We start from the raw sequence: 14,009 nt of genomic DNA on the forward strand, positions 1-14,009 counted from the left end.
CCCCCGCCACCGGCGGTGCCCGTGCTTGCGCCGGGGCAGCGAAGGGCGCTGCAGCACCCCCCAATTGACAGCGGTTCCCTTGATAGAATTCCCCTAAAGAAGCAGAAACCGTTGCTGCCGCTGCTCGCTGCCCTCGGACTGTATATGTATACCCCGTTAGCCACGCCAGGAAGTGGCTGGTTTGGAACATGATTTGCGCTCGTTCGCCCGGGCAGCGGGAGACGCCGTATGTGGTCGGCTGTTGCGGAGCTGCATCGTTTACCTGATGACTTGCTGTGTGTGTGGTGGCGTCTTTAATTTCTGTCCGTCCAACAAAGCCAATTCCGTAATTTTTCAAGCATTCTTGTCACCTCTTCTGCTCTGTGGACTCACAGAAACTGATATGTAGGGGCCTTAAGCAGAAATGAGCTTGATCCTTGTGCTGCACAACCCTTGGGTACAAGCTCCCAACTCTGTACCTTGTAATAAATGGTTTAACTGCTCTGCTATTTCCCCCAAATCACTTTAGTACCGGGAGTCTCCTCTCGTTTTTAACAGCTGGATTGAGATCAAGTATTTTTTTCTAAGCTAGTGTTTCTCAACTTAATCAGGTAACTCCTACTTACTCCTATGCCCCTATCTTTTTTCAAGAGATGCACCATATTAGTCTTAAGAGCATTGTCAGCCTTTTTAATGTGTGGTTTACTTTTTTAGTGTGCAGCACACGTGAACACACCACTTTCTCCTCACACTTTGATCTTGGCTGCTGGAAAAACCCACTCAGTATCCTGAATGCCTTCAATATAGGACTTTGCAGCAGCGCTGGAATTGCTGTGCTTCCTTTAATTTAAGATACAGATTTCAATGAAAAAAAAAAGCCTTCTGTCAGATTTAATTTACCAGTATTTAGCCAAAATCCAAGGGCTGATCTATGCAGTTTTTACTTAAAGTCTACTCTTTAAAAGTGTAGCCTCACTGTGCTGGCATTCCATGACTGGAGCAGCTCAGAGGAATTTGTCTCATTCCAGTACGGAGTTCCATGACCCGGCTGCTGCTCGTGGCCCAGCCTCTGATTGAAGATCTGGGCCAGACTTGTTGCTTTAATCTTCCTGAAACCTGGTTCACTCAGGTTTTGAACGCTCCCTGACATAGCTGAATCTGTGCAGATTTTTCTAAACCAGACACTGTTCAGATGCATCTCAACAACCAAGCCCGGCTCCCCCGAGAGCCGCCTAGCACACAGTACCGTCAGGCCGCGCCTGGCCTGCTGGCCCCGGCAGGTCCGCACCACAGCGAGGGGCCGCGGCACGCCGTGCCCTCTGCGGGCAGCAGCCTGAGAGCACCCGCTGCGGGCGGCTGGGCCACGCGGAACGCTGCAGTTGACCCTGGCGACGGGCGGGGCGACTTCCGCGGAGCCCGGCGCGGCTTCCGGGAGAGGCGGGAGCAGCGAATCCAGGTGCGGCGCTCGGTTCTGCCTGCTCCGCGCCCTCGGCCGCCACCATGGCCCGCAAGAAGCTGCACCGGCCTATCGCCGCCATGGCCAGGAAGAACCGCGAGTACCGGGCGCTGAAGGATCGGCCGCGGGACTCTCAGCGCTTCGCCGTGGACTACGAGACCATGCGGCGGCCGCTGACGCAGAAACGGCTGCCCGTGCGGGCCTGGGAGGACGTGCGGAACGAGAACCGACTGTTGGCGCTGCTCTGCCGCCTGCCGCGCTTCGGCGTGGGCCGCACCGTCACCCGCAAGTCCTGGCTGTGGGCGCACCGCGAGCCCTGCTACTGGGTCATCACCAAGGTGAAGGCGGACTACACGGCCGAGGTATCTGCCCTGTCCCGCCCGCCGCCCCGCCGCGCCCTGCGGAGCTCCCGCCCTCCACCCCGCTGCGACCCACCCTCAACAGGTTCCTCTTTTCTTTGCAGAACATGGACCATGGAAGAGCTTGGGGCTACCTGACCTTCAAAGGTAAAACCAGCTCGTTTTCCCACACATGGGGGCAGAGCTAGAGGGCACCGGGTGCGTGAGGGTGGCAGAGAAACCGCAGGCTCCCTGACTGGGAAATATTTTTTTCTGACATCTTCTTATGGGAAAAGAAGTTCCTTGCGTTTCAAAGGCTGGGAATCTAGCCCCTTCACAATGTCTTTCCAAGGAATGCTGTGGGAGAGCCAGTGCAGTATGACCTTGGGGAGCAGCAGCACTAAAGGCATATTAGATGAGCTGACACACTGTTCTGAGACTTTCAAAGCAAGACATAGTATGAGCATGAGGGTATTCCAATTTAAATTGTCTCTAAAAAGGAAAAAGTGCAATGGCAATGAAGTTGTGTTACTGGAATTTTAATTTAATGATTGGAGTTGTATGAGTGAATTTTCCTTTTTAGAGTTGCTTTATATTAAGTATATAATTTTCCCTTACTGGAATTACTGAAATAGTACTCATTCGAAGGTTTTAAGTTGTTGGCCACTTCTAACACTTAGTTTTCTAGGAAGCTTTCATCAGTGTAGGGAGAAATTACTCTTGTTCCTTAACCATGGAAATGGAACTTGAGAGAGACAAAGCAAAACTTTAAATTAAGAGAGGGAATCACTCACTCAGCTGGAACCTATTTCTATTTCAATTCTCAAGGACAGAAGTGAGATCCTATAGTATAGCAGGGAATAATTTGTCCAGCCTTTGAAAACTCTGTCGACTCTTGCCTTTTGTAGCATTTTTGGTGCCAAAGAGTCAACACTTGCTGTGTCTGGAGGCAGTTTTATGTGATGGTGTTACCCACTGGTGTTCATTGTCTTTTCCCAGGCAAAACTGAAGGGGAAGTGAGGGAGATTGACAAAGCAATGTACCATGACTGGCGTATAGTGCCCAAACACGAGGAGGAAGCCTTCAAGAAATTCATCCCAGTGCCTGAAGTGACTGTTCGGTTCCTGCCATACCCACCACTGCTCCGAGCCATGATCCTTGCACAGTGGCAGAAGGAGGGAAAACCAATCGTGGAAGAGCCAATTATTGATCTGGAGAAGGTCCTGGCCTCTCCCCAAGAGTGGGCAAAGAAAAAAGCTACTGGGACACCGGTATAGAGACTTCTTCAGTGTCCTAAGCATCCCACATGCTCTCACTACCTGTTAGAAGCTCAGTGCACAAAGGGTCTTACAGAGCCTCTCTGTGCTCATTGTCCTAGGATGTTTCCAGCTTTCTCCTCAGCCCTGTACAGTAACTCATCTGAAAGGGAAGATGCAGATATATTCAGACTCTTCTCCCATAACTTTGGTTATAGTGAGCAGAGAAGTCTTCTTGGTTCCCTGGATAGTCTCTAAATACACAGCTTCAGCTGCAACTTCAGCCAGCTGCAGTTCTTTGGAGCATAACATTTTTTATATAACTTGGGTCCTGCATGAATCACAGAAAAATGACTGTAAATATCACAGTATTTCACAGAGCTGTGAAAAAATGTATCTTCAAATGGAAATAAATGTTAATTCTGCAGCACAATTCTAAGAAAACCCATGAATTTTTTTCAATGCCAAGACATTGTGACAGCCAAATGGAGAGCCATTAGCTTAGGCACAGCATCTGGTTCTCTGCAGAATGATCTGTTACTAGCATATGACGGCAGTGAACAAGAAGTGAGGAACATGACTTCAATACTAAGGTAACCCAAAGCTATCCGTCTCTTACTCCCAAAGATGGCTGTCAAGAGATAGGGGAAATTATTTTCGTTCTGGTGATGCAAAGGAGGTGGGATTGGCTTTTACCATTTGAAGCCAATTGTAAATTACCCCTGTTCCAGGGCAGCATGTTGTGAACGTTAAAACTCCTGAGCACAGTTCATGATGTTTCATCTTCTCTTGCCGTGGCTGCAGATGCTGCTGCTGTGTCCAAGGCTGCTGGAGGCTCTGGTCTGGGTGTGGGTGGAGGGAGCACAAGAGCTGTTCAGCTCTATGTATCAATTCCCTGCAGAAGTAACTGTTTAGTTCCTGTGTCTGCAGATAATCAGGAGGTGGCGTTCCATTTACTGCAGCATCCTGAAATCACAAATAGCCTGAACAGATTTAGTGAGGGAGAGCACCTGGACTCTCAACTGGACTCTGCTCCACCCAGTGTGTGTGGCCTGGATGAAGCTGGGAACATGTGGCCCCAGCCAGCAGGAAATGGCTGCAGGAGCACACAGATTGACATTGGCTACCTGTATTTCCATAGGGTTCCTCACCAGAGGCTCCGCATCTCCTCACCATAGGTTCCTCACCAGAGGCTTCGCACCATGATTGAAGGGTTAAGATGCTATGGGATATGAAGAAAGGCTTTTCTTGTGAGTTAAAAGCTGGTCCTGTGACAAGGAACAGAACTGAGCCTGCCTTGCGGCAGAAGCACTGCAGCGCATGTGCCAAATCTAGTTCTCTGGCTTCAGAAGGAATGGGAGAATCCAGGAGAGGGAGAATCAGGAGTAATGTTAAAGGCACGGTTTGAGGCTGTGAGCCTTCCCATGGCAGTTGCTGTGGCTGGAAGGTAGTTTGTCTGATATCTATAGTCTCCACTGCTGGGCACTGAGCTGAGCTGTTGCCTTCCTGTCTGCACCGTGATTGAGGTACTACTGAACACAAACCAAGAACAAGGGAGATTAAAGGGAGGTGTAGTTGTGAATCAGATGGGATGAGTAGAACAGTCTAGTCCTCTGTTCTGCACAGCTGCGATCTAAATGTAGCACCAGCAGAGGAAGTGTCCCCCTGAGGAGGCATACACAATGACCACAGAGGGCAGACCCAAGTGCTGGTCACAGCAGCCCCAGAAAAGGCAAGAAATGACCCATGATCAAAGTATACCAGGGAGCCAAGCCAGCAGCAAAAGCAGATGGAGGTGGTAAGGCACAGACTCATGCAGCAGCTTGGGTGAGGTGGGATTTCTGAAGATGATGTAGGCAAAATCCAGTCCCTTGGGTCCAAGGAGTCGATCCAGGAGTGGCTGGAGACTGACACAGTTACATGTTGAAGACCTCAGGTTGTGCTTCAATGAGGCTCCTGGGCCATAGGAGGAAAGGGCCCCTGTAGAGGTGGGGGTCTAGGTGGCACTTACCACAACAGTTAGGACCTGCTGGTGAGCTCAGGGTCATGAAATGGGTGTCTTCTGACAGAGCCCTGGCCAGCCTGGGAGCCTTACCCTGATAGTGAAGGTCCCTTTTGGGAAGCTGCACAGCCTGTTTGCCATGTGTTGGATTCCACGCCCAGACCATAATGTGAATTCTGATGAGCCTCCCAAACTTGTACATTTCCTCACAGATTTTTTACCAGCGTGGGGGGATTGTTTGAAGGCTGTTGGCAGTGATCTGCTTACTTAGCCACCAGACATGACTGTACTTCACCCAGGGCCCTGCTCAAACTGCTGCTGGCTTTTTCAAAGGGTGCATCCCCAGGGATTTAGGATGGATCACAGCACACGTTTCCAAACCTCATTGCTGAGGTGCCTCCATTAACTGCAGAGGCATTGCCAGTTGTACTACACCCTGGCCTGTGGCACACCACAGTGCGTGTGTTGGTCACAGAGGTGACTTGCCTTAGGGCTCCCTGCTTGGGGCAGAAGATGCTCCTCTCCAGTCTTAAGGACATGGTTCATTGCCATGTCTAGCCATTGAATCATGCAATTCTACAAAACAACTATGAAGGTGTCCAAATGCTGCTGGGACTGAAAGGCTCCCTACAGTCAAATGATGCTGATATCACCAATGCCTATGGGACTGTGAAGTGCCACCTTGTACAGTGTAGAAAACTGACCTGATGTGTTATCCCTGGCAGTTCACCTGAAAGGGCCACCCTGACTAAAGTTCCAGCAAGCCAGCAGGTGAATGCTTCTCTGCTCCAGCTTCTATTTCTGAAGTTGTGCCACCTTGTATTTCCAATTTTTTTTTCTGCTGCTGGTATAAGCTACAGATTGCCCTGTGAGGCAGCAACATTTCATTTCCTGCCACTGAAATGCTCAGCAGGGAACACTTGAGCTGCATTCCCACCCATACAAGTGTCCTTTTAAAGACTGAGCAGCAATCCCAATGCCTTCATAGGAACACAGCATGGTGCTCAAGGTGATGTTAACATGTTTATTACATACAGAACAGATACAGTTTGTTGTTGACAGCATAGGGGACAAAGCATGGGAACATATTCATACAGCAGGCTCTTTACAGAATGCCATCTTCATACCAAACAGCGGAGTTTACAGGCCTTAAGACACTTTTAAAAATCATTTTGTAACATACAAGATACTTTACATACATCACAGTGGAGATATGACAGAGAAGCATACTGAAGCCAGTTAGTTCTCACCTTGATGCCCAGCAGTGACCCAAGAACACAGGAGCTATCAGCAGAGGCTCGGTCTCCCCCCTACAGCTGCCCCTCTGGGCCATGTGCTTCTCTTGGAGGAGAACATGGCATTGAGCTGGAAAGGAATCTGATGGGAGATTCCCATGTGTTGTTAGGGCTCAGTGGGTGACAGGAGAGCAAGTGCTGTCCCTTCAACTTCTCATACCTGATACAGAACAGTCGGTGGTACAAATGTTGCAATTCTAACTTTCCTATAAAAGAACTGATAGAGTTAAGGAACTGTACCCTACCAGGGCTTCTTTTTCCCTTCAGCTAGCCCAAATTCTGAAATTTGCCTGGCCCTAACTGATGAACTATTACATGACAGTGGAATCTGTGCTCTATATGTTATATTGTTTACTTCAATGCACCCTGTGTTGGGAGGGATCCAAAGAGGTCTTCCTAGCAGAAAGCATAAGCAAAAGTGAATGAGAAGCCTGGCATGGTCAGCAGTGCCCCAGCAAAATGTCCCTGGTGAACAGTCCCCCAGCATGCAGGTGGTGTCTCCATGTATTCCTTAACCTTGTGCCAGTCACAGAGTCCAGTATGTGTATGCCTGGAAGATGCCCTCCGGCTGGATTCCTGCCTTGGGGAGGAGTGGTGTGATGGGTGCATGTCACCAGCACTGCTCACACATAGCATGGGCACCACTGTGGCTGGCTGAGACCTCTGTTCACCAGAGATGTCTCTTGCCTTCTTGCAGGGAAAATGTATGCCATGACCTTTCCTGAACTGTGGAAACAAAAATTGTTTAGGTGCTGCTGTGTCAGGAGAAATGCCACATGTTAGAGCATCGCCTGGGAATACGGCATCCCTGCAGCACACCGGGATCTGCAAGCCTGGTCCATGGCAGCGAGCACAGGACACAGCAGGGAGCTTTCTAGGAGATGGAGGCTTGCCCAGTTGTCCCCATACTGTCACAAGGACATCTCTGTGAACCCTGGAGTGCTGTATAGGTCAGGCAAAAAAACAAGACAACCACCAGGAGCTTCCAAATTCACCACTAACACATGCAACTTGCCCTACTCCTGCACACCCAGAAAAGAATGTTTCAAGGGACACAGAATTTGTCGTTTTGGGACAGTATAAGAAAGGGAGAACGCACCATTGCCTCTACACTTGGAACTTTCATATTCTGCATCTTGAGCTCAAAACCACTTTCCCTGGCCCCAATTTTTGCTGCTTCTTTTGTAAGCAGAATTCACATGCTTCTTTTGTAAGCAGGATTCAGCATTGCTTAGACAGAAAGAGCTATCACCACTTTTCTTGGGTGCTCTCAATTTTTTTCAGGAGTCAGAAATTTCCAGCTTTTCAAACTTCTTACTAGCATAGTTAGTGCTTGTGATATTAGGTAAAAGATGTCAGGAATCTAGCCTCAATTCTTTTTGTGTGTGACATCAGGTGAGACTGCACTTGTCCTAACCAACTGCCAAGTCTCTGTTTTCCAAGTCTCTGTGAAAAAAGATCTCCTTCCAGCAGGTCCTAAAAAGGAGACACAGCCTTGAGACGAGGCAATGCAAAGTGTTAATGCAGAACTCACAGTAGATCAACACCATGTGCCCTCACCTGTCTTTTAAAAGCCACCAAATGCAATGCAGAGATAACCACCACATGAACCTTTCAGAATGAACTCAGGAATTCTTTTCTGTATGGCTGTTTTGGAAGGGAGAGGCAAGAAAAGCCTTGCCTTTTCTTAAAAAAGCAACATTCTGGTACCCTTTTGCTACTACAGCTGTTTGGCCTTGACAATCAAACACCTATCTTCTATCTGAGCCCAGCAAACAATTCTCTTGGGACACATACAGGCAGGCACTCAGCACATGACTGCTGAGGCAACAGCAGCAGCAGAGGAAGGGACTTTCCCCCTGCAAAGACGGAAGATGTGATCCCCACAGTAAGAGTGCTGCTGCCTTCTCCAGCCCCACAGCCGAAGTGCTGCTGAAACTATGATGCTCTTTGGAGGCTTCCTTAGACCCTTCGTTGCTCTAAGTCCAGAGAATGTTATTCTGTGCTTAAGGGTGAATAAGGATAAGATGATGATACTGGTGAACTAGAAGGATTTCTGCTGAGGTGCTGCAGAAGTGATTCACCATCACTGCTTTGGCAGGGAATGCCTGGGGACACACTTCTTTCTCATGCAGGTGGGGATGAGGCAACCTGCCCAAGAACCTGAGCCACCCCCCTACAGCTGCGCCTCATGACACTGGGCAAAGGTTTTCCACAGTCCTGGCTCCAAGCTCCCTCCATGGTGTACTGCCATTTCTCTCCTTTTAGATGCCAGCTCCAGAGCAGAACAAGAACCTAACCACGCCAAAAGCATACGGGCCCGAGTTGAAAGCTGCGAGTTCAGAGGTTCAAGGGGGTCACAGTCCAAGGCAGGAACCGTTGCAGTTGTCCAGGGTCAGTTTCCAGCAGGAGTTATAATGCAGGCGTTTTGTATGTACATCGTGGCATTCAGGCGGGAGGAGGGACACTTACATTGTGGGAAAAGAGGAATTCTCACTCAGGGATGTATGATACCTGCCACACAATTATGTGGCTCCGTTCAGCCTTGGAAAGTACTGGCTTCACCTGGGTGGCATCTCCCACATTCTCTTCTGTCTCATCATCTTCCCCATCCCCTGAAGAGAGAACACTGAGAGTAAAAATGGCAGGAAAGAAAATGCTCTGGAATACTCTGAAGAGGCCAATACCCCTTTTAGAGTCCCAGCAGTCTGGTAACAGACACTGTGAACTGAGATCTTTCTCTGCGCCTGGAGAACATTTACAGCAACCCCATTCTTTTCTGAAGCTGGACTGCATGGATGGGACAAACTAGCTCCAGCAGCAACAAAAACCGCCCTTCCACCCTTCAGGGAAGCTGATTTTACACACAGAGCACCCTCAGCAGCAAGGGTAATCATAGTGGGGCAGCAGTGTTTGGACCCAGTGGCACAGATGCATTTGTTCTTTCCAAAGCCATTCATACTGATGCTATTTTATGATAGTTTTAATGTATTTGTAGCTTTGTAGATTGCTAATGCATGGCTGTAGCTCCCAGCACTTTTTCTATCATTTTCCCCTACATTTTAGAACAGTAAACTAACCTCCTAACATATTCCTGAAATACTATTTATATTTAGTCTTGCTTCTTTAGTCAACCAAGAACATCTTGCTTTTTACCATGCATGATAGACGTAATGAATGTGGGGCAAAGCTCTTGGACCAACTCCAGTGGGGCAGAACCTGGGGAAAATTACCTAACCAACTGCTCTTCTAATTGGACAATATATGTTAAATATGCTAATTTGTTTAACTTACAAAAGTGTAGAAGTCCTGTATCATGTGTGTATGTTGCACCTGGAGGCCTCCAGTTAAAGACCTGCTTTTATATTACTTCCTATATTAACATAATCTCAAAACTGTGTTGTTTTGTTCTCGATTTTGTACGCATCACTACAGCCGTGTGGCACTGCAGCCACAGGGCACAGGTTGACAGCCTTGTGCTGTGCAAGGAACATCCTTATTTGCCCTCACAGCCAGATGCAAGAGAAGCAGTGTAGGGCTTTTCTGCTTTGGTTCTCCACAACAGTGATGCCTCACTCCATGACCACAGCTATGCACCCACTACCTTTCCAGATGCCTCCCAGCAAGGGGACTTACCAATCCGGAAATCGATATACCCTTCTCCTCCACTCAGCACCAGGACATTCTTTAGCTTCTGGCCCTCTGTCTCAGTCGCTGCTGTGCTGGGGTTCTCTGAAGGGCTGTCCAACACACTCCCGTTCAGGGTCGCAAGGACATTGCCTAGGAGAAGACAGAGGTGCTGTCCGTGCCTCTGCTCAGCCCCCACACAGTTCACATGCACACAAACACATTGTGCAGACCAATTCTTTCTGCCAGTCAAATCTGGCAGTCACTCCAGTATAAATACAGATGTGTGAACCACAGGAAGTGTCAGCCATGGCCTGGACCCTAATCTGCTGCAGACCAGCTCCAGCCCCTGCTACAAAAGGGATGGAGGGATAAGCACCTGCTGAGGGAGAGTTGTGCTTACCTGGCACAGAGACGAAGAACTTGACAGCATCACGGTGGCCATGGAAGCACAGCTGTGCCTGAGCCATGGAGCAGTAGGGAATGAAGCTGCTGGCAGATTTGTCACTGTTGTCATCACCATACACATGGATGACCCCACCAGAGCGACTGCCCTCTCCAGAGGTTGGTGAAGTCTTGTTGGCTGGAGACAGAGCAAGAACACCATCAGTGATAGCTATGAGTCTCCTTTACAAAATGGACTCAATCAGAGAGAAAACTCATGAGCTGTGAAGAAAAACCTTTAAAGGTGCAGGTCTCTTTAAAGGTCTTTTATGAATGATGTGATGGAGGAGACCACAGCAGATTACACAGTCCCTCTCTTTGAGCCTGAGGCAAGCTAGATTGGTGTCACCAGCAGTGATCCTGTCCAGTGTCCAGAAATAACCCACTGTCCTAGGATCAACCTTGGTCTTTTGTAGCTGGCAGGGTACCCAAAGTGCCCACTGTCCCCAGAAGGCAGCTGGAGGAGAATTACTGCTCTAGATTAGTGGCATTGCTCAACTTCCAAGTCAAGTCCTTTGCTCATGTCCAGTAATGAGCACACATGCTGCTGAAAGCAGTCTCTGGGTCTGGTGAAGCCTCTCAGCCCACTCAAAGCCATCACAGAAGTGGATGTCCTTCTTCATTTCTTGATTTAACCATGACACCAGATTGTCAGCTAGCCCAGCAATGAACATCTTTCAGATGCTCACCATCCACAGCTTCCAAGGAGGGCTCAGGGCCCTGTATCCTTCATGACCAAGCTCCAAGAATGTGACAGTTTCCACTAACCAAGCAACAGAGACCAGTGCTGTCAGCTCAGGGTGGGAGATGCCTTCCTTCTGCATGCACCCACATCAGTGCAACAGGAACAATATTAAACTAGGCAGCTTTCACTTTTCTGTAAAAAAGTGAATTAATTCATTATCTGTACTTCTGTGAATTCATTCATTATCTGTAGTTCTGTGTTTTAACTTTGGGTCAATTTCAGTTATATGACTTGGACAAAAGAGACTTTTCCCTATCAGGCTCAAGCCAGGACAGTGGGAGAAGTACAAATACTTTGATGGAGGAATGAGAGTCTATGTTTGTACAGTATCTGGCTTTTTTCTGCAATTAATATCAGATGCTTTAAAAGGAGGAGACACATGTTGATAATGCATCTGGACAGATACATGAATGTCTCTGAGTGAGAAAAAAGCCCCTTTAATTTCTGAGCCTGGAAAGGCATGAATTTGAACTGAGATCCTGCCTTAACTGGCACAAACCTAAACAAGTCTTCATGCTTATTAAGTCCCCTTGGGTTCAATCTCTTGTTTGATAACTTACAGCTGACAGGTGCCAGAGCACCACCTGCCATTGGCCTGAAACTGATGGAAGAAGCATCCCTGGAAAAGAAAGGATGACCAAGGGAGACCTTGGAAGAATACTCCTGGTTCCTGCTTCTGACTGAATGAACCTTTCCTGTCCCCATCTCAAATTGGTCTACCACAGTAAGGGAACCACTGTTGAAGAATAATTATCCTTAACACAAAAAAACAGAAGGATCAACAATGAGATGGAAAACATTGTTTATAGCTGTGGGAAATGAGGATATTTACATGACTGTCTCTGGTTGCTTTTCTCTAATGCAGCTTAAAAAAGTGATGAGGAAAAATGGATGGAGAGAAGTTGAATGGCAGAATGGAAGGTGGGAGACTGACTACATAGGAGGATGGGTGCAAAAGGAATGACAGCTGTGGAGGGAGGCAATGGACTTACCCCGGAGCCCAAGGAGTTGGCCACGGTGGAGGACTACAGCTAGGCACAGGCAGGGAGAGGGAACACAGGAGGGGCATGGGAAGTGACAGGCAGGATGGGAGAGAAGAAAAAGGTGATTACTGGGAGATAATTTGAGGGCAACAAAAATAGTATAAAGCCTAGAGAAACCACTACAGAAGCTCCTATTAGTTGATACTAACTCTGTTCTTGCTCACTTTGCTCTTACCATGCAGGGACAGACGTGGTATCTGAGGTGGGAGAGGGACTGTGTCACAAGGATCCACTGCTACATTTTTAGTGAGATTTTCTTGCTTACCACATTTTTACAGGAACACACAAAGATAAAGCAATTGGTTTACAGCAGGGAAAAAGTTTAACTCAGAACAAGGACAGCAGCCTTAAGACAGAATGGGCTCCAAAAGGAACTCAGAAACAAGACCAAAATTGCAATGACCAAAATGCATGAACAGGACTGTGTCACTGCCCTCCTGGTGTTAACCCCAGACACATCCAACTTCATTGCCCTCAGAGGAGACCATCCCAAGTCTGACTTCCAGGAGGATTACAAGAGGTTTGCTCTTTTTACACAAGAGGTATTTGTTTCTCAACTTTCCTGTGAGCATTGGTGAGAAAACACACATTTGGCTGCTTTCTGTTGAGAGCAATTGCAATCAGTCTCAAATCCTACTTCCCCATGGTGATTTGGATAAGACCTTCAAAATAAGATGCTGACAGGCAGGTTCAGAACAGGACTAGTAAGAGCTTCAATTAAACTTCCAGCTCCAGAGATTCACCTATTAACTCTTACTTCTGGGTCCCCTCACCAGGCTGGATTTGGTGTAGGATACCTATTTCTACTTGATTGATAAAGCTGAGCCCTAATCTGAGTAAATGGAGCTTTTCTAAGCTCAGTTTTTGGAAAATACTGCTACGGAGACATTTAGATGACTAGGGCAAAGTGGAATTTCCAAGGAGATCTTCCTGGTGACTTCTCATCCCATGACCTCCTTTTGGTGACTTACTACAATTCCCAAAGCTTTGTTTGTCCTTTTTCACAGTAGCTACAGAATCAGTTCACATCACTCTGCTCTGTTAAGGTCCAGGGCTGCTCATACTCTGGGCTCTTCTCCCTGAAATGGCTATGATTAAAGGGTGTCAAATGTCAGGAAAGCATCAGCCTGCCTGAACCACCTGCCATGCTGCACAAGTAACACCTAAAATCTTCTTTTTTTTTAGGAGAGATGCAGGAGTACTTTGAATAAATGTCACTTACTCTCAGTCAGGGGAATGGAGATGACAACACCGTTCCCGGTGCCCACCCAAAGGCGGTTGCCAGCAATGAGTAAGGCTGTGATCCGCACAAAGGAGAAGCCCAGCTTTCCAGTGCCTAGGAAGCATGAATGAGAGTTGGGCAGTCAGTGGTGACTTTGGGCAAGGTCTGCTTTGGGCAAATTCTGCCTTGAGCTCAGTAAGCAACAGACCCTCACCTAGCATCTTGCTGACATAAGGTTCAATGTCGACATCCTGCAGATGTTGATGGCTGTGGGCATGGTAGAGCCTCAGCGTGGAGTCCAGGCGGATGGAAACCCACACGCCATCTCCAATCCATGCCAGCTGTCGCACCTGGCTCTCTCGACGAGGATGGGCATCAAAGGATTTCTAAAATACCAATGTGAGTTCAAAGAAGTTTTGCCATTATCTATACTCCACATATACACATACTCAATTTTCAACTGAGATCACTTGTTTGGGTTCCAAAGATCTTCGAGAAGCTGTGTTAATGCCAGCTGATCCCAGCAGTTCATTACTGTGTACAAAAAATTCTTTGCTTGAGCAGCTGTCTGGCAGGTTTGCAGAATTGATGGTCTTTTCAGA

The 14,009-nt window shown here is 47.9% G+C and overlaps 2 protein-coding genes across 23 annotated transcripts in view; one reads left to right on the forward strand and one right to left on the reverse strand.

Annotated features, from left to right (window-relative positions):
- Nucleotides 1–1,384: 1,384 nt before the first annotated feature.
- Nucleotides 1,385–3,462, forward strand: MRPS34 (mitochondrial ribosomal protein S34). The gene is made up of 3 exons (XM_005425185.2): nt 1,385–1,797; nt 1,899–1,941; nt 2,773–3,462. The coding sequence occupies exons 1-3, from the start codon at nt 1,480–1,482 to the stop codon at nt 3,048–3,050; spliced, it is 639 nt and encodes a 212-aa protein (XP_005425242.1). The 5' UTR covers nt 1,385–1,479; the 3' UTR covers nt 3,051–3,462.
- A 2,579-nt stretch (nt 3,463–6,041) lies between these two features.
- The window catches only part of MAPK8IP3 (mitogen-activated protein kinase 8 interacting protein 3), an 82,929-nt gene continuing 74,961 nt past the window's right edge, over nt 6,042–14,009 (reverse strand). For 19 of the 22 annotated variants that reach the window (XM_031060468.1, XM_031060458.1, XM_031060471.1 and 16 more), the window contains 6 exons: nt 13,622–13,793; nt 13,408–13,521; nt 12,135–12,173; nt 10,357–10,536; nt 9,963–10,106; nt 6,042–8,941 (listed from right to left, as the gene is read on the reverse strand). In XM_031060468.1, the coding sequence (XP_030916328.1) occupies nt 8,820–8,941; nt 9,963–10,106; nt 10,357–10,536; nt 12,135–12,173; nt 13,408–13,521; nt 13,622–13,793 (771 nt within the window). In that variant the 3' untranslated portion in view covers nt 6,042–8,819. The remainder of the gene's footprint in view (nt 8,942–9,962; nt 10,107–10,356; nt 10,537–12,134; nt 12,174–13,407; nt 13,522–13,621; nt 13,794–14,009) is intronic. The other 3 variants (XM_031060472.1, XM_031060473.1, XM_031060463.1) reach the window with 1 other exon arrangement.

Source organism: Geospiza fortis, unplaced genomic scaffold (genome assembly GCF_000277835.1).
Source record: "Geospiza fortis unplaced genomic scaffold, GeoFor_1.0 scaffold114, whole genome shotgun sequence".
Taxonomy (NCBI): Eukaryota; Metazoa; Chordata; class Aves; order Passeriformes; family Thraupidae; genus Geospiza; species Geospiza fortis.

What these genes read in the sequence shown, in the direction of transcription:
- MRPS34 (XM_005425185.2), top strand. Translation starts at nt 1,480, where the DNA reads ATGGCCCGCAAGAAGCTGCACCGGCCTATCGCCGCCATGGCCAGGAAG. An exon ending in AGGCGGACTACACGGCCGAG is followed by an intron (nt 1,798 to 1,898) that starts GTATCTGCCCTG and finishes TTTTCTTTGCAG; the next exon opens with AACATGGACCATGGAAGAGC. An exon ending in GGGCTACCTGACCTTCAAAG is followed by an intron (nt 1,942 to 2,772) that starts GTAAAACCAGCT and finishes GTCTTTTCCCAG; the next exon opens with GCAAAACTGAAGGGGAAGTG.